This window comes from Medicago truncatula, chromosome 5 (genome assembly GCF_003473485.1).
Source record: "Medicago truncatula cultivar Jemalong A17 chromosome 5, MtrunA17r5.0-ANR, whole genome shotgun sequence".
NCBI lineage: Eukaryota > Viridiplantae > Streptophyta > Magnoliopsida > Fabales > Fabaceae > Medicago > Medicago truncatula.
This window is the reverse complement of record NC_053046.1, coordinates 33,081,463-33,101,890: the sequence shown is the minus strand read 5'-3', so window position 1 is coordinate 33,101,890 and position 20,428 is coordinate 33,081,463. Positions and strand designations below refer to the sequence as shown.

General features: G+C 31.0%; 2 protein-coding genes and 1 long non-coding RNA gene across 3 annotated transcripts; 1 reads left to right on the top strand and 2 right to left on the bottom strand.

The window, feature by feature from the left end:
- Nucleotides 1-538: 538 nt before the first annotated feature.
- LOC11430045 (uncharacterized) lies at nucleotides 539-1,967 on the bottom strand. The gene is made up of 2 exons (XR_003012547.2): nucleotides 1,870-1,967; nucleotides 539-1,195 (listed from the first exon to the last, which is right to left on the bottom strand). It is a non-coding gene; the product is annotated as an uncharacterized lncRNA (long non-coding RNA).
- Nucleotides 1,968-8,663: 6,696 nt separating this feature from the next.
- On the top strand, nucleotides 8,664-11,193 carry LOC11426647 (peroxidase P7). Its single transcript, NM_001424899.1, has 3 exons — nucleotides 8,664-8,906; nucleotides 9,791-9,985; nucleotides 10,160-11,193. The coding sequence occupies exons 1-3, from the start codon at nucleotides 8,685-8,687 to the stop codon at nucleotides 10,718-10,720; spliced, it is 978 nt and encodes a 325-aa protein (NP_001411828.1). The 5' UTR covers nucleotides 8,664-8,684; the 3' UTR covers nucleotides 10,721-11,193.
- Nucleotides 11,194-13,523: 2,330 nt separating this feature from the next.
- LOC112416073 (ATP-dependent zinc metalloprotease FtsH-like) lies at nucleotides 13,524-19,693 on the bottom strand. The gene is given in 4 exon segments (XM_039834732.1): nucleotides 13,524-13,778; nucleotides 13,781-14,483; nucleotides 14,810-15,180; nucleotides 18,472-19,693. Coding segments are annotated over 4 exon segments (2,442 nt in total). The 3' UTR covers nucleotides 13,524-13,632.
- Between the last annotated feature and the right edge of the window lie 735 nt (nucleotides 19,694-20,428).

The window sequence follows — 20,428 nt, the reverse complement described above, 5'->3', positions numbered from 1 at the left end:
GACTACACTTTGTACTAGACACCATATAATGTAAGAATAATATTTGTGAAACAAATATCCGTAAAGCTATAGCACCGTAGCTGCTATTTGACAACACTAAGAGAAAAAAGAAATGATTGTTTAAGAAAGTAACCTTAAGTTTATACACCATATAATGTAAGAATAAGTGATAATATCTTTGAGTGAGATGAGACTTAGGAATATGAAGAATTACTTCAAGTTGTTTTTCACTATAACTTTTTTATTTCGATTCTTTTTATAGTAGTAGATAAACCCTCTCTTAGAACGATACTCCAATATAGAGCGTCCCCTCTAAAAGTGTTTTAATGGCCAACATATAGTAGTTACTATCCCTATAAGATGCAGCAAAAGTTGAACTTCTAAAAGCCTTAGTCCATGCTAACACCTTCATCTGGGATTTCATTGTGTATGAAGGAAGGAAAAGAGAAGATTTGCAACTTCTCACTTTCAAAGTTGAAATACAATATTGACCATCTCAAACTATAAAAAAAAAAAAAGGATCCAATGAAGTGCTTCATTGACAAAAGAAATACCATGAAGTAGTAGGATCAACTCTCCTCAATGTTGTTCCTACCACATGAATTTCAACAGTAATATGAAGAAGTTGATAGACTGTTAGTAGGATTCAATTTACATAATGATCTTAATGTAATTAACTTATATAACAAACTTCTAACTAATCACAACTAACTTCTACTTCCTTAACAAGTATTAAGCTTATTCTAATTAATATGTAGCTATATCTTACACAAAAAGGCAAGCAACCTGTCATCTCTTTTATCCAAAACCAATTTGACATCACAAATACGAAGCTTGAACATAGGTTCAAGCTTCAAATAACTGTCGTTGCATTCACCGTCAAACTAGTTCTTGAGACGAGTCTTCGATCACATGTCAGAATCAAGAAACCATACGGTGATCGCTCAAAGTGCACTTTGGCAAAATGTGGGTCAGAAATCACTGTGTTCCATGTTCTACAAACACATTTACATATGATAACAGACTTGATGGGAAGTCGAAGTAGAATGTCGGTGGCGATTGGAAATGGAAGATCAGCAAAAGAAGGGCTAAGTTCTTGAATTTCTACTTCATCAACTTTTTCTTTCCCTGTTTTGGCTTTTTTTTTAGCCCTGGGAGAAGGGATTAAGCCACTTTTCCTTTCCATAGCCACACACTGAGGTACAAAAAAAACTCAATAAAAATTAAAATAAAGCACACAAAAGGGATTAAGTCTCCTTTGCCATTCCAAAAACAAAAATTTGATTGAGTCCCTTTGATCAATTTTTTTTCTCATCTAAGCTGTAAGACATAATTTTGAGCTTCTAGCTTATGTCTTATATGCTCATTTTATTTAAAAAGACATGTTTGGTAACCATCAATTTCTCATGAGCTTCTAACTTAACTTTACTAGGTTGTAACATTTTTTTATAAGCTAATCCAAGTAGTTTAAAACTCATCATTATACATCTCAATTTTACATTGTAATCTCAATTGAAAACAAATTAAATATTCATTAAATATATCACTTTTATGTCATTTCATATTTATAAGATAGTTCAATCCTTAATTTTACCAAACAATACAAATTCAATCTGCTAGCTTATCCGCTATTACTTATAAGCTAACTTATCAACTATTCTTTATTTTTTTAACAAATAGAGTCATAATACTACCATTTAATGGAAAATCTGTGGAAATATTAATTCATATAAAACATTTGAAACCTAAAATATGAATTTTGCATAAATTAAAAGTGAGATACTAAGGTAGGAAACAAATTGAGAAAAATAAGGATTAAAGGGGTGTGTATAAAAGTTACAGTGAATGAAGAAGAGTGCAAGTACGTACCAGCTCAGTGATGAAGTTTGGCGGCAGTGAGAGCAATCAGTGTTGTGACTTGTGAGGGAGGGTTGAAATGAAGGAAAAAAGGTGATACTGCCCAAAACCTGTCCACGTGTACACATTTATTCTTCTCTAATTTTGCTTGTAAAAAAAAAATGTAGATAAATGATATTAGAACAATTATTTTACGATAATCTTTCTTTTGCACAAGTTAAAATGAAATATATTAAAATTGTGGATGAAACACCTTGTACAAGATGTACAAAGAGTGCGATACAATTAAGTATTTACATACAACCTAGTGCCAAAAGGGCCGACACTGTTAACAAAAATAACAAAAAATTACTGATGCACTCCCATACAAAGAGCGGACGAGTACACGAGTCATAATCTCATATATTTAAATTATGTTTATACTTTACTTTTGTTGTTTTGATTTTGGTGTCAAAAAAAAGGGATTTTTCAAATAACATTTCTCAACAATGTATATGTAATAACAAAAGAAAATAAGTTGTTGGGTGTATCTTGAATCGCTACAACCTATGAAGCCTGAATACGTAGTACAGATCCGAGCACAATATGATACGAGTATACGGATATATACTTGAAATTTTTAAAATTTAGGACACGATACGGGTATATGGATACTCAAAATTTTTAAAATTAAGGATACGATACAGATACATCTTCATTTTGAAGTATTGGGACTTCATAGACTACAACTAATATACTTCTTCACGTTGGGTGGTTTGAGCTAAGGTTAGTAAGTTGGACATCTTGGACTCATTTCTCTGTTTTTTTTTTTAGTTGTGTTATTTGTTCAATTAAAATTGGGCAACTAGTATAACACCATATAACATTGTGAAGAGAAGGTAAATCAAAATCAATTAAAAAGTATTAAGAAATAGTAAATAAGTTGTTGGTTGTTGGCTTGTTCACAAATCATTCATTTTTTTTTGTCATCTTTTTCTCCTTAATGTGTGAGAGGTTGAAATTTAATTTTTTAGGGTGTTCAAAATGAAAAAATACAGATGTTATGGATAAATTTTACAAGTTTAGGGTATGCAAATGCAAACTAGGATGTGAGTGAATCTCAATTACTCATTTACCCCAGATGATAAGATTATTTTATAAATTTCCTTTAATATAAAATTATTTAAAATTCTAGGTGCATTACTGCATTAATGATTTATTTCTAAAATGTATCCATATTTAATTTATCATTAAAAGTAACACACATTTATGAGTATTTTTTTTAAGAATTTATTAGTACAACAACTACTCATCTTAAGTATGAGACCTTTGTAGGGAAGTCTTTTCATAAAGTGACAGAGGGAGAGATGATACGTTTGCTTATTTTTATTATTTTGATCAACCTCTTTTAGAAGAAGATAGAATGTTATTTAACTTTATGCACAAATAATTAATTATTTGAAAGTAAATTTTAAGAATTGTGCACTGTACAACTATTTCCAGATAATAAATGGATTGGAAGGTGAAATCATAGTTAAAGAAGGTTGTTAATGTTATTTATTTTAGGAACTAGTTGGTGCTTGATGGACTCAACAATATTGTGTTTTTTAACAAATATTAAGAAAAAGAGAATGACCACAGCCACCTAACCTATTATTTTGTTTGTGAATGAGGTTTACATGTGAGGTATTTTATGGAAGGGACCAAGCACATGAAGCATAAGAAAGTGAAGGGAGATCTGCCTCAAACTAATTTCTAGTACCGTGACATCTAAGTGGAGGTTTTGTTGGTTTTTCATAACTAGAGGTTGTGTTATTTAGCCATATTTGAGGGCGTAGTGTCCTCTAAATTTTGTTACACATGATAAAAAAAAACTAACAACATGAGCAACGCATTGTTTGCACTATCTTTGACTAACATCAAGACGAACACTAACATGTCTGTCTTTTTGTTTATATTAGTAAAATAATAATTAAGTGAAGATTAAATCTAAAATAATTTTTTGACACTATAACACAATATTTTGTTATATAAGGTCAAAATAAGATTTTTTATCGTGTCTAATATTGTTCCTATTTTAATGAGATTTATCCAATTTTTAAATTGATAGTTTTAACAAAAATGATAAAATAGTTTAAATAAAAGCGTAAAATTGAAAAGGAAAAATCCGGCCTAAAAGATAAAGATAAGTAGGTCAATTAAACCCTTTAAAACACAAAATGTGCCTCAATGGAAAAAGAACGAATACAAAGTTTGCAAGTTTCAAAACAAACGGAGAAAAATAACACATCCCCCATTACATAGTGGTGAAACGTATGCAAAGAGAAGGGTTTGACCACAAAGAATGGAAATCAACGAAATAAGTTAGATCATTAGACTTTAACCACCACCATGAACAAAGTATAACACACTCGGATAATTGCTCCGAAGAAATTTGTTTATTGTTAAAAATTCTTGCATTTTGTTCTTTTCAAATGAACCAAATGCTAGCCAACCAAACTACCTAAAAAAAAAAAAAAAAAAAACCACATATTTCCTTTATAAAGACATTAGTGCCACCAAACTGAAGCGTGTGAATTAATATCACCATCCCTTTGTTTTTGTAAAGGTATTGCATTCCCTTTATAAATTGGCATGGATAAAAAGAGAAAAATTCTATGGTTTCTTTAGTATTGGTATTATATAAGTAAATTAATTCAAAATTTAAATTTACTTCAAAATAATTAAATATTTTAAAACAACAACATGATATCAAATAATTGGATAATAAGGGCTTACCCAACTTAAATTAAGGATATCATTAAAAAATACTACCTCCGTTCTTTTTTAATTGTCACTTTTTGACATTTTACACAAATCAAGACAATTAATAAATGTTACTACTTTTGATACAATTATTTTTACTTTTACTAAAACGACCTTGTTAATTTAATATTTCAATTCATATGTTTCTCTCTCCGCAATAAATATCTAAGGATAATATTAGTAAAACATCGTTTAATGTTGCATTGAACTTTGAAAGTGATAGTTAAATAAGAACAAATTTTTTCTCTAAAAATGACAGTTAAAAAGGAACGGATGGAGTAATATTTTTTTCATTATCACGGTCCATGTGCTAAATAAAAAATCTAAGATGTATTTTTTGAAGAAAAAAAAATCTAAGATGTTAAATACTATCTCCGTTCGTTTTTCTTAAGACACCTCCGTTCCTTTTTAATTGTCACCTTTTGATATTTTACACATACCAAGACAATAAATAAATATTACTCCCTCCGGTCCTATTTACAAGAAACAATTTACTTTTTAGATACATTAAATAATTTATGTATTTGGTTTAGGTTATTGACTAGATATATACATTATTCAATGTATCTAAAAAGTCAACTTTCTCTTGTAAATAGGACCGGAGGGAGTACTACTTTTGATACAATAATTTATACTTTTATCATAATGACCTTATTAATTTAATATCTTCTTTCATATAATTTTCTCTCCACAATAAATAACTAAGGGTAATATTGGTAAAACAACATTTAATGTTGCATTGAACTTTGAAAATGACAGTTAAATTGAAACAAAATTTTCTCCAAAAGAGACACTTAAAAAGAAACGGAAGAAGTACAAAAGCTCTCCAACACATTGATCATAATTTTCTCTCTCTAGATTATCTCTTTCATTTTTTTTCATTGATGGGGGGTGGTTTTGGATCAATTTTTAACTTGAAATTACTCTTTTCATTTTCTCTATTTATTTCAATCTAAATAAGGGATTTTCACGTAGATCTAACTTTTTTTTCTTCTTTGTGATATTGTTGTATGATTCGGTGTTGTGTTGTTCGCTGTCTTGTGCGGCGTTGTTTGATTTCCGGTCATGTTGCGGTGTTCATTTTCCTTTTTTTTAAAGATTAGTTATTCAATAAATTATTTTGACGTCAATATTGCAAATCTAGATGCATGTGCATTCCAATCACTTTAATTTTATCATATTATTTATAGATATTTTGTCATTTTATGGTATTAGGTTTGACCTTCATCTTCCATTACAAGTGTTCTAAGCTAATATTAGTAGAAACAACTTTGTTCTCGTGAGTTTAACTCAGTTGATAGAGACGATGCATAAGGGTTCGAACCCGGACACCACCAAAATAAAAATAAAAAAATTAGAAACAACTTCCTGAAAAATTTGCGCATTTTCTTGTCCTCCAAATAGTCCATCAGCATGCAAACCATATTGCTTTAAAAAAAAAATGGAAACGCTTTCCTAAAGTAAGCTTGAAAACAAACTAAGATGAAATTTTCTATGTTATGATACACCACGCTCACACCTAACCATGCATCTAGTCAAATATGACATTAAGCATTTTCCTTACAAAATATACGACATATTGTCCATTGCACAGTTCAAACTTCTCTATCAATGATTTCTCATCCAATGGAGCTTTGTAGGTTGAGCTAATAGAATATAACAATTCGATAAACCCTCTTTCCAGCCGATACTCATTTCTAACACCATCCTAAAATTAACCGTCCCCAATTTGGTTGTAATATTGCAACAACTCTGTTTTCCATTACAAGAACTCTCTTTTTCACCTAAGATTCCATATACAAACATTTATTTTTTCTACATGTTAAATCATAAACTAAAATTGATTCTTTAGAAAATCGAAAGTTTTAAAATAAACCAATAAAAAATGTGAGTTTGTCCCTGGAAAGGACCGAGAAGAAAAAGAAACTATTCACGTGCATGGTAAGCCATATGATTGGTTTGACTTCATTTTTTAAATATGGCCATGCACCTACCGTATCTTTGATATACTGTATTACTGTTACGTACATGCATTGGATTAATAGTTAAATAATTGTTATATATATCTACTAGATAATAACGTTTCAACCAACATGATTTGTCCATGTGGTAAAAGATTTTAAGCATCTTAAACCAGTACTGTACTTGAATGCTATCTCTAACTCTTGAATATGAAAAGCACTTGGTGGATATTCTGGACCAAAACATGGTTAAAATAAATAAATAGATAATGTTTCAATACGAGAATACGTTAATATATATTTTTACGTAAAAATATTTATATAAGACAGAAGAAACTTTCCTCTCAAATGAAGACAGAAGAAATATTGGTTTTTGATTTGTTTATCTGTACCAGCTCTTAGCTTAGCTACATACTTAAAATTCATTCATTTATAAGTTAAAAAAATCACTACTAAAATCAACAAGAATTGAGTTTAACCAAATATGTTAGTCTTTTATAACATGACAAATCAATATTCAAATTTCAATTAAAAGATGTGTTTATTTTTAATACCTTACAATGTCACAAATATGACCACTTTAGTCGAGAGAACCTAGCTTTAAAAATAGGAAAAAAATTCATTATTGGAAAAGCTAAATTAACGACAGAAATTAAAACTAAAAATATCAATTTATGTCTAATTTTGTTTCTCCATATCAAAAACTTCAAAATCATAAGATCAGGTTTATTTATTTTATAATTAATGTTTGGTTGGTAATTCAACTTGTTTTTAAGTCTAATAGGTTATGTATTTGAAATAACTGAGCACGGATTTCAACACTTGGCTTTTCCATTTCCATTTCCATTTCAGACAAGGAAAAAGATAGGCAGACACCCTTTTTCATACACCTCTTGTGTACACCCCATATGTTAGGGGTATTTTAGTAATTTTACATCATATCATCACCCCTTTTCATCTTTTCTTTCAATATTTTTGCCACGTGTCATAAATGTGTGTGGGTGTAAAAGGATATATACCCGACAATAACAACTTATATTCTCAAACAACTTATATTTCCATCCACTTGTAGCCAACCTTATAAGGTCAATGGTACAACAGGGCACGTAAAGTTGGTTTGTAATATCTAAAATATTAAAATTAAAAATAAACTGAAATAATGTTATGAAGAACTTTATTGATTATTTTATAAATCAGTTTTGTAAAAACGATTTAAACTTAATATAAAATTTAATATGGTATTAGAGCATATCGATTTGAGTCATCATTTGTTTATATTGAGCATATCGAATGATGTATTAAGAAAAACTCAAGTCCGACATATATGATTACAATAAGGCTATTACTTTTTCTATCCTATTCATTTCTCGGACGTTATATTTTATTACAAAAATAATGAATATGAGGTTTTGGATTCTATAATGCGAAAAAATACTTATTTTTTTTATGGGCATTATTGTAAATAAAAATAAAAATAGGGTATGCGAGAAATGGACAAGGTCGGAAAAATAATGTCTTACAATAAAGTCTAATATGAGTTTATAAAGAGTAACACACATCTCACCTTTAAAAAACATAAATAAAAATAGGGAAAATACCTCTTTTCGTCCCTATAATATTAGCGAATTCCGGTTTTAGTCCTGTAAAAAAAAAGATTTAGATTTTGTCCATGTAATTTCAGATTCTTCCTCTTTTGATCCCTCCTTTCATCACGTCAGCAGAATTTGCATAAATTACGTCCCTTTAATTTCAGATTCCTCCCACTTTTGGTCCCTGTAATTTCAAAATCCTCCACTTTTGGTCCCTCATTTTACATGCCATGTATACAAATTCTGCTTACGTGGTGGAATAAGGGACCAAAAGTGGAAGAATCTGAAATTACAGGGACAAAATCTAAATCTTTTTTTTTACAGGGACTGAAACCGGAATTCGCTAATATTATAGGGACGAAAAGAGGTATTTACCCATAAAAATATTGATAATTACATAAATTAAACCAGTGAGCCTTGTACCTCATCTCTATATAAATCATCTCTTAGACTAAGTTAAGAGTCATATCTTAGCCAAAAGAAACATCACATAATGGCTTCTAGTTCTCCTTGTCAAATATTCCTTGTGTTTGTTATGGTCACTTTGGTCACATCATTAATCCCTAGCAACGCATTGCTCACTCCTCATTTTTATGATAATGTTTGCCCTCAAGCATTACCAACCATAAAGTCAGTTGTTCTCCATGCAATTCTTAGGGAAAAACGCATTGGAGCATCTCTTCTACGCTTGCATTTTCATGACTGCTTCGTTAATGTAAGTTATAATATAAATATTAGTTGATCATTCTTAATGCTCAATTAGCACGGGATATCCCTTAGTATTAACTTTATGGACTATCAATATTTTTTGTGATCGTGGTTTTATCTAACTTGAGAAATTAGTGTTTACAAGATTGCACATATATGATGCTTGATTTATACCTAAAAAAAACATAATTTTGAAGAGTTCCATGCATGTTGTAGAATACTAGAAGTGGTTATTATCCTTTGACTAAACATAATTTTAGTATATATGTTTAAATATTTTCATTAATTTAAAAATTTACATTAAAACCATCTTCAATTGGTTTTAAGTGTGTACTTACACTTAAAATCAGTTCTTAAATTTTGTTCCACTAGAGTTCGCTAAGGGACATCCATACAATTTTTTAAATGAAGTTGGATGTCTCCATATTGACAATTTCAAACATTGAACTCAGATTTTTCATATAAATTTTATGGCCAAATGGAATCTTAATTATTTTATGCAGGGCACAAACAAACAGAAATTTCAAGAACACATATGAAATTTAAAATTCTTACGAAAATGCTGTCTTACCTAATTATTGGCCGCTTGCTTCAGTTACTTTTTTCTATTAAAAACCTTAGTTTATTTTAATTTCAACTTCAAGAAAATTAAAATTTCAAATTTCCACATGCTAAGTATTTTAACAACAACTAAAGAGTATTTCTTAATTGTGTCTTGTGATCTTCAATATGGTCCAAAAATTGGTAATCTAAGTAAGAACATTTTCTCATATAATAGAAATTACTAATTCAAATACACATTAATATTTTAAATATAAAGATAACACATGTGAACATGTCACATTTTTCAAAACATATTTAACTAGTTTAATATCAATGATTGAATTTTAGGGTTGTGATGGATCAGTCCTGCTAGATGATACCCCAAATTTCACTGGGGAGAAGACAGCTCTTCCAAATATTAATTCAATCAGAGGATTTTCTGTGGTTGATGAAATCAAAGCAGCTGTTGATAAAGTATGCAAAGGCCCTGTTGTATCTTGTGCTGATATTTTAGCCACAGCAGCTCGTGATTCTGTAGCCATAGTAAGTGTTACACAAATTAAATGAACACTTACGAATGTAACTAAATGCATTGGTGTCGTATTGGTGTATGATACCGACACATGTCAAACACAAAATATACCTTTAATTTAAAGCGTTAGGTTTCGGGCAAAATTTGAAAAATTATACATAATGTTCTATTGTCACTTTTAACAGTTGGGAGGTCCACAATTTTTCTACAATGTGTTATTGGGAAGAAGAGATGCAAGAACAGCAAGCAAAGCAGCTGCAAATGCAAATCTTCCATCTCCAACATTCAACTTCTCGCAGCTTATTTCCAATTTCAAATCACAAGGTTTAAATGTAAAAGACCTAGTAGCTCTTTCTGGTGGCCACACTATAGGGTTTGCTAGGTGCACTACATTTAGAAACAGAATTTACAATGAAACAAACATTGATCCTATTTTTGCAGCATCTTTAAGGAAGACATGTCCTAGAAATGGTGGAGACAACAATTTAACACCACTTGATTTCACTCCTACAAGAGTTGAAAATACATATTATAGAGATTTGCTATACAAAAGAGGTGTCCTTCATTCTGATCAACAATTGTTTAAGGGACAAGGTAGTGAAAGTGACAAATTGGTGCAGCTATATAGTAAGAACACTTTTGCTTTTGCTAGTGATTTTAAGACTTCTTTGATCAAGATGGGGAACATCAAGCCTCTTACCGGGAGACAAGGCGAGATTCGACTCAATTGCAGAAGGGTCAGATAGAGTTGTGATATCTTAAACGGACCTACTTATCTCGAGGGATTAATATTTATTTTCAATTAAGAATAAGAAATACTCTTTTCAATTTTAAATATAAGCAAAAAAATATAAATAGAAATGTATTTTTTTTGCTTATATTTGAGATCAAAGAGAGTGTACGGTGAATTCGAAAAGAAAAAAGGTCTAAAATGTAATAAGGGGGCACGAGACACTTGGTTGAGAAATCATATAATATTAGTATGCCTGGTTATGTAATATTATATGTTGGAGGACTTTGTATTATTTAAGTTATAGGTTCAAATGGCATGGACCTGTCAAGTGTCAAAAATTGAAAGTTAGTTAAATAAGAGATGTTGAGTTTTTATGTTAGGGTTAATATATTTTTACGTCCGGTAATTTGTGCGAGTTCCGGTTTACCCTCTTGTAAAAAAAAAAAATTAAATTCCAATCCCATAATATAAAGATTCTCCACAAAACATCCCTGTAATATGAACATTCTCCACAAAACACCCCTGACCTCATCCAGACGCTGATGTGGCACGCCACTGTGTAATTATTTTAATTTTAATTTTTTTTTAAAATATGACACGTGTGTAATGGACACTGACGTGGCACGCCACTGTGTAATTATTTTAATTTTAATTTTTTTTAAATTTGACATGTGTGTAATGGTTTAATAAATTATTTTTAAAAAGATAAAAAAAAAAACTGAAAATTAATTTTCAAAAATTTAAAATCAAGAAAAAAAATCAATTTTTTTAAAAAACGAAAAAAAAATTGGATTTTTTTCAAAAAATAAAAAATTTAAGAAAAAAATATTAATTTGGATTTTCTTCGAATATTTTTAAAAATTTTATTTAATTTTAATTTTTTTTAAATTTTTCGAAAGTTTCAAAATATAGTAAGCGTATGAATTTTTTTATATAATATTTTTGGAAATATATATATAAAGAAAACAACCCCTTTCAGCTTTTGGGCTGGCTGTTTCTTTTAAAAAATGCCCACAATTTTTAATACAAATAACACATGTAACAAATAGATAAGAATAAATTTAAATATTAAAAAAATTTCCAGATTTTTTTTATCCACAATTTTTAAATATTAAAAAATATTCTCAAATCTGTAACACATCGTAATAAAAAAAAATCTAAATTTTCCTAAATTTGTATCTATATTTTTTTTTTGTTGAGAAAATTTAAAAAACTTCTTTTTCGAAAAAAAATCTGTTTTAAACTTCAAAAAATATATATTCCAAATTTTCGAAAATAATTTGAATTTTTTTTTGAAATATATATTTCAACATTTTCGAAAATAATTTTAAAAATTTTTGAAATATATATTTTTCTTAAATTATAAATTTTGGAATTTTCGAAAAATATATATTTCAGAAAATATTTTTTGTAATAAAAAAAAATCCTGAATTTTTTTAATTTATATATATATTTTATAAATAAATTAAAAAAATTAATTATACAGTCAGCACGCCACATAATCAGATATGCACAGTCAGCATGCCACTCAGCTCGCCACATCAGCAATTATGCACAGTCACATGGGTCAGGGGCTAAAACCAAAGAATCTTATTTTACAGGGTTGGAATCTAAACTTTTTTTTTTTACAAGAGAAAAACCAAAACTCGCCCAAATTACAGGGGTAAAAACATACTAACCCTTTATGTTAAGGTTCAATTGTTTGGGTTGTAACTTTCAATGAGAAATGCTAAATAGTAGTATGTGAAAATATACTATGTTTTTTGGTCAGTGTATCATTTGTGCCTTTTAATGCAATGATCAATGCTTAACTATACAATTTGGAACTTTAAAAAAGGTAAATTAACACATTATATTTGCATGCATACTCTATCCCTTTTTATAAGTCAATTTCTCAGTTTTCACATACATTATGAAAATGTTGATTTTGTAATTTATTTGTACATTTTGTGATTTTTTATAAATAAGACTATGAAAATCTCCAAAAAAAATCTTATAATAAAGAGCAGAGTGATTAGAATTAATTTGAATTATATTTGAAAGAATAATACATGCATTTGATAATTTGTAAGAGATCAACTTATATTTAATGATAAATTTTTCAGAAGTATTTATAATTAAGTACTGAGGAAGTAATTTAATGATAAATGAAACATGACGATCTGCAAATGAGCATCAGTTAAAACTGAATCAAACTCACCACTGATCCATACATGGTAAGATAAAAGACATTTCTTCTTCCACTTGGCAATAATTTCATGCCCTGCATAACAGTCAGAAAAAATTGTTCATAAAAAAAATAGATCAATGAAAACTTTGTTCAATTTCACACTTTTAATTTGAAGAAAAATATTTTTTTCAATTTATTTACACTGTTCCCCTAAAAAAATTACACTTTTCATTTGAAATAAAAAGTTTTGTTCAATATATTTTGGGAACCAATCCAGATATATGTAAAAAATTAGATCAATGAAAATTTTGTTCAATTTCACACTATTAATTTGAAGGAAAATATTTTTTATAACAGATAAATTAGCACCGAAAGTTCAAGAAAATAACAGCATAAAATTGTTGGTCATTTTTATAATTGCTTTTACTCAGTAAAAAAAATTAAAGATCCTCTCTTCTCAAAAGAATGGAGGCAAGAATAAATAAGGAGAAAGAAAGAATTTCTAAGTCCAACATACGTAAAATGTCATATTCAGTCAAGATTTATTAGTGTCAATTTATTTTTATTTCCAATTCTGTTTTTCTAAAAGATGAATGGTAATGGTTTTTATACAAACAAATGGGATGGTTTTTGCAACAATAAACGATTCTACATATTGTTATTTTACTGTTGAAGAACATTGTGACTCCACTCACTCATACCTAAGAAGTCTGAGAAGGCCCAGCTTCAGCTGCATCGGTCGCGGCATCTGAAGCTTAAGCTGCATTGTTGGTTGCATCTGAAGCCTCAGCCTCATCCTCATCAGCTGCTGGATTGGACCATGAACTTCCCTTAGCTTTGACTACACGTGACTGCCGCTTCTGCTGGGATTTGACATTTACAAGTAAATCTCTAATCTTAGTCCAGTAAGTGTCTGATGCTTCAGAAGAGCCTTTGCAAACACATGAAGCTCCTTTTGATGGGTGGTTAGAATAGTTTTTGCATTGTTGTAAGCTCTCTCAATCTCAAGCAAATTCTTCCCTTCTTTCTCAATAAGCAGCCTAGTTTCTGAGCTCATACTTCTCCCCTTTTCCAAGTTCACGGGTCCAACTTCAGCACTCATACCATATTTGGTAACCATTTTCCTGGCCAGAGTGGTTGCCTTCAAAAGATCCGAGGATGCACCAGCAGTAACTCCACTTTGTCTGAAAATTAGCTCTTCAGCAACCCGGACTCCCATGTAAAAATCCAGTTTGGCAAGCGTCTGTTTACGGGAAGGACTAGTCCGATCGTTGTCAGGAGGCAAATGAGAAACCCTGCCAAGACTCAGCCCATGTGGATCAATAGTTGCCTCGCGAACAGGATACGCACCATCAGTATAAATTGTAACTAAGGCATGACCAGATTCATTGTAAGCAATCTTCTTTCTTAACTCCTCTGATGTAACAACTGAGTTACCCTCATTCTTCTCCCGTGCGAACTCTAAATCATGCGTGCTCACGGCTTTGGCACCATACTTTGTAGCCCTCAGGGCAGCAATATTATAAAAGTTTGCAAGGTCAGCTCCAGAGAACCCAGGTGTAAACCGAGCAATGGTCATCAGATCAACATTATCTTTTGTCAGAACCTGTATTGTATTGGAGTAAGAAACACACAGACATTCAAAGTTTACTTCTACGTTCTAACAATTCTATATTCCACATCCTTGCTATATCTCACAATTTTGCACATTCACAATTACAAAACTTGAATATAAATACACAAAATTCAAAAAGTATCCCGTGTGTTAGGCAGTTAGCTCGTGTGAAGTATCCAGCAGACACCTGAACATAGCTTAAGGAAATCATACTACACAATTCTTTGCACCAATATAGTACAAGCAGTGCACAAGTGCTTCAAAAAAATTCTTAAGCCATCACCCAAGATAAATATTTTTCAAGAGTAAAAGCATACCTTTGACATGTGATATTCAAAAATCTCCAGCCATCCTTTTCTATCTGGTATGGGAACATCAACACGGCGATCAAATCGCCCGTGTCTCAACAAAGCCTCATCTATTGACTCGTGAGAGTTAGTAGCACCAATCACAATTATGCCTTCATTTTGTTCGAGTCCATCTAACTCAACAAGCATTTGATATAAAGTCAACTTCGAGTACATTTGGTAATTTGGATTTGGTTTTCCACCAATAGCATCAATCTCATCAATAAAGATTATACAATGTGCACGTTTTTTTGCAGCAGCAAAAAGATCTCTCACCCTTTGTGCACCAACACCAACAATCGCCTCTTCAAATTCACGTCCATTACTTGAGAAGAAAGGAACTAATCCAGATATATGTAAAAAATTAGATCAATGAAAACTTTGTTCAATTTCACACTTTTAATTTGAAGTAAAAAGTTTTGTTCAATATATTTTGGAAACCAATCCAAATATATGTAAATAAAATAAATCAATGAAAATTTTGTTCAAATTTACACTTAATTTGAAGTAAAAAATTTATTTACTATATTTTGGGAACAAATCCAAATATATGTAAAAAATAATCAATAAAATTTTTGTTCAATTTTACACTTTTAATTTTAAGAAATTTTTTTCTTTAATATATTTTGAGACAATATATTTACACTTTTGATTTTAAATGAAATTTTTGTTCAATATATATTCGGAACGAATCTAGATATATATATTTTTTTTGCTAAGCCAGGACATTGGTGAGGCATCAGGGGAAGCGACGACATCCCAACTAGGTTGGCACCCCAAGAACCCCAGCCTCTCCAACAATAGGTCTCGCCAACATTGTTTTAGCGGTGCCAGGCGGCCCAACAAGCAAAACTCCTTTTGGGAGTTCGCCACCAAGACAAGGCGCTGTGACAAGGGAAAAGAGTTATCTAAAGATAGTACATAACAATACAGGCCAGAATGTGGCCGTTAAGAAAAGTATATATGATATAACTTGAGAAGTAAGAAAGAAAGTAAATACAACATTGATTTCAATGGGGAGTAACATACAGCATTGGTAAAAGAGAAAAAATAACAGCATAAAAAATAAAGAGAAAGAAATATATATATATAAAAAAAAAAAAAGAATTAATTAACAGCAGAAGCATTTGAAAATTTGAAGAAACAGAAATGAGAGTTTGGCAGAACTGATTCCAATTCGGTCAGAAAGCTTTCGTCTTTTACTTACCGCTTTTCTGTCAACGGCCGCCGCCACACTCTCCTTACCTTTATTTGTTCTTGCTTACTCACTCCAACTAAGGTAAAACAACCAGGAAGCATATAGAAACATAAGGATAAGTGTGTGTGTGCTATATATATTCAATTTGTTTAGAATTATTAACCAGAGCAATAGAACTGATTTCTCAACAACTTTTACTTTCTTCTGTTTGCACTAAAACGGCATTTTTCTCGTCAACAAAAGAATGATCACTATTTAATAAATTTGTGTCAACATATCAACGCCCGAAGAATAATAAAACTTCTTGGGGTATCATATAAGTAAGCAACGAGATTGGAATAGCTTAGGACAAATGTAAATCAAATAACTATTCCATGCTAGAGAACATGAATTAATGCTGGAAAATTCTACCTCGGGATCTTTTAGGTAATCAACAATTTCTTCAAGTTCAGCCTTTGGCATGTCTACACCTTTCACGTCGCTAAGTTTAGTATTAGTCTCTACACTTGGCTGCACTTCTTCGTACATAAATGTGATATAAAAAAAAAGGGTGAAAAACAAAACAGAGAATGAGCGAATCAAATTCAGATTGACTATTGAATTAAGCTCAGTTGTTTGAGTTACAATGACACAGTAACACCTTTTCTAATTCCTTTATACACGATATGAGCTACTACACAACAAATCAAGAGGAAGGCCGCTGCAATAAACGAAATTGTATGCCATATTGCTGTGCTCTCTTTGAAATTTCCACCTTCTAATGCAGCGACCATATCAGTAAGAGCACTTGCAGTTCCAAGAATCCCATCCCTTCTAATACAGCTTTTCCGACGTTTGTAAGAGCAGCAACTCCACCTATACCACTTTCTACTCTTTTTTTGTTGAATTAGAAATAGTTGAAAATTGATAGGTTATAACTTTTGTGGTCGGTAAAATAAGCAAAAGAAAGGAATATTCAAAGAGCTGATTGAAAAAGAAGTAGAATAGCAAAGTAGAATAGCAAATTTCGATAAGTGCACAGTTGCAATGCCAAGTTTTGATTTCTGCAGACTCCAACATGGATCTATTTAAGATTATTGATTTCACACTTCCATGAAATGCAAGTTTTATGAAATTATACTTGTTCCTATCACTAAATAAAAGGTCAAAAGAGGTATCATAATTGTAATTGAAGGCCTGCAGCATTGCAACAAATATAAAAGTATCACTCTCTTGTTCAAATTTAAAATGATTATAGCATTGTGCAGGATAACAGTTTCAGCCAGTGCTAAAAGGCTGCATAAAAACTGCCTTCAACCTACCAAGACAGATTAGTATATGGATTTATAGATATCGTGGAAAATATGAGAACTATATCATTCAAACGAGTCAGCCAAATAAATGGCCAAATATTGTTATCTGTTAAACATTAAAACTAATTTGTCTCAGTTTTGAGTGTTACAAAGTAAAAATGATAAAATATCTCTATCATCTCAATATTTAGTATTAGAATCTGCTGAGAGATTCAATTGATTTCTAACGTTCTGATTTCATAAAATGTGATTCTGTTACAAACAGTTACATCACCTGCTTATATAAAAGCTAGTTGCTGACCTGCAATTGCAGATTTCTCCCTATTACTGACTTACACTTGTGAGTGAGCTATATAGTTGTGTACAACTGCCATAACTAACTTTATGAGTCAGTTATTGCAGTGCTTAGCTAGTGTTAATACAACAAGACTTGTGTAAGCTATCTGTAATCTCATATATTTGGAAATATAGGCAATTCATCATAGATGTAAAGTGGCATCATACTAAATGTAATCTGCGGTCATTTCAAACAGGCGTTTTAATCGGATGCATTACTTTCTTTCGAAATTACTAAGGTTAATCCGTATAAATAATTTCTATTTGAATCAAACGTATAAATTTCTATTTCAATCCAAATGCAAAAGCAACAAAATTGCGTTGCAATTATAGCTATTAGTGAAGAGAACACAACAAAAATCTAATAGCAACAAAAGTTTCAATCTGGTCACGAGTTCTAATCAAGAGCAAGGTACTGAAACCAAATTGCATAGGTGTGACTTCATTTAACCAAATTGCATGGATCAAGGTCACGAATTTAAAGAATTTAACAGGCACAAACAATATATTTTTGTATTAATATTGAACTTATGACATTTATCCATCCAAATGATAACATATCTGGATTCTGAAACTACAATGGAGAATATGCAGGCATAAAAAAGGAAAGCAAAAGGCCTAGGCAACAAGAATGTGTCTTTCAAATACTTGATAATAATTTTGATATTAGCAACTGACATGCCACTTCTACGAAAGGTAAAATGTCAATAACCACAATCATGAGTAAAACGGGACAAATAATAATTAATTATTTATTATTTTGATTGGAAGAAGGCTTTTCTTGTAAAAGTTAACCTGATGAAAACCCATTTTGTCTTCTCTATTAAGACCAAGCTCTGCAATCTTCTTGGTATTTAAATCAAATAAAAGTAGTTTGTTGTCTTCATTTGCGAAGACTATTTCACCATTCATACCGAGTCCAATAGGATACTCAACAAGAGTGCAAGGATTCTCAACAGTGAAGAGTTTGATCCATGATTCCTTCACACCAACTTCACCCAAAATTGATATATGGAAAGTTTGTGTGTTGTGATAAGGTAAAGAGACCAAGGCAATAGAGTGATTCACCACCATCAATTGTTGCCATGCACGACGTCTAACCCTAAGAATGTAGGAGGGTATGGGTGTGACAAAGAACGTCTCATTGTTCAAGTCAAATGATACCATACATGCTCCTGAAGTCGGGAGAGACAACCAATGACACACTCCATCCATATAGAGTCGGTGATTTCCATGGTAATATTCCAACTGAAAAGTTGGTGAAGAACGAGGCATATTGACATAGAGTTTCTTCCACGAATTACTTGTTAAGCTATAAATCATCCAAAAGGGTTGAAGAGATTTATGTTGCAACAACAATGACTGTTTCATGCGTTGCTTATCATTATAAAAGTAATATGATTCAAATGATTGAAGACAAATGAGCTTATAGTCATCAGCAACAGAGTCATAACCAAATCCATGAATAGTAGTCTGAATGTAAAAGGGATCGACAGGTTTAAATGTATGAACAATATGTGGAAGACGTGTCCCAGCAGGAGGAATAACCTTGAATTCGTTGGTAGTTGGATTCCACAGTGAGATTCTTGTTTCTCCATATTGGAGACAAAGTATGCCATTAACACTCCCAAAGCCAATGATTTGAAGTACTTGATCGGATTGAATTGGATTAATTAAACTGAGCCTATTCGCAAACCTTTCACCAGACAGAGAATGGAACCTTTCTACTTTAGGGCACATATTAACCAGGAGAGATGTATCACCGTCATAAGGTTGAGATAAAAAAAGATTGTTGCGATACATAGTCATGAAAGGAGAGTCTTCGTCTTCAGTAAGGTGAGACCATGATTTGCGTACGCATTCAAATCGTTTCAAAGATTTAATGGGGAGTTTTGATAGAATAGAGAAGGCAATATCATCGTGAATAAAGCTAGTTACCTTCTTTTCGTTTGTGGCAGAAACAACTTCCAGCTGAAATCCATTTGCAATGTCCCTGCTACTGCTACTGTAAGCAGAATTGGAAGCCATTGAGCTGATTTGAGCTGAGATTAGATTACCGCGGTGGTGGATCCAAGAATAGTAATAATAATAATAATAATAATAAATAACTTATCGCAATTCTCTTGTTGTTGAGCTGAGCGGCGATACTGTTTTTTTAGGGTTCGGGCGACAGAGGTTGGGGATAATAATAATAAAGTTGAGGAGACGTGTGTGTGTGGCAATAAAATATAGAGAATATATGGATAAAAAAAATATGTTATAAATTAAATTAAGCAAACTCTAGGAGACTTAGAGAATTGCTGTTTACACATTTGATAAGACTGTGCTATACGAGTAAATGACATTTTTACTCCCTCGACAGTTAACTGTCGAAGTTTTAGAAATTAGACTGCAGTTAACTGCCGAGGAAAAAAGGAAGAAAAAAAAAACCTCGGAGTGCCAAAGAACTATCAATTTTTTTTGAAAATATTATGCTATGCTTGGAGTATACTAACTTTTAACAAATAGTCCATCAGCATCACAAACAGAAAAACTAAAATTAAACATTTATTAAAATTGATGAGTTATCATTATCATCTTTACATCAACTATTAGTGTAACAGAATACTTGCCAACTTCTCACCAAAAAAAAAAAAAGAGAGAGAATACTTGCTAACTATCAAATAACATTAACTTAACTTTCTTCCTGCACAAAGAAAGACCTCATTGGAAATTTGATGATATTTAGAAATTGGATAAAAAGTACAACATTGTACTATCCAG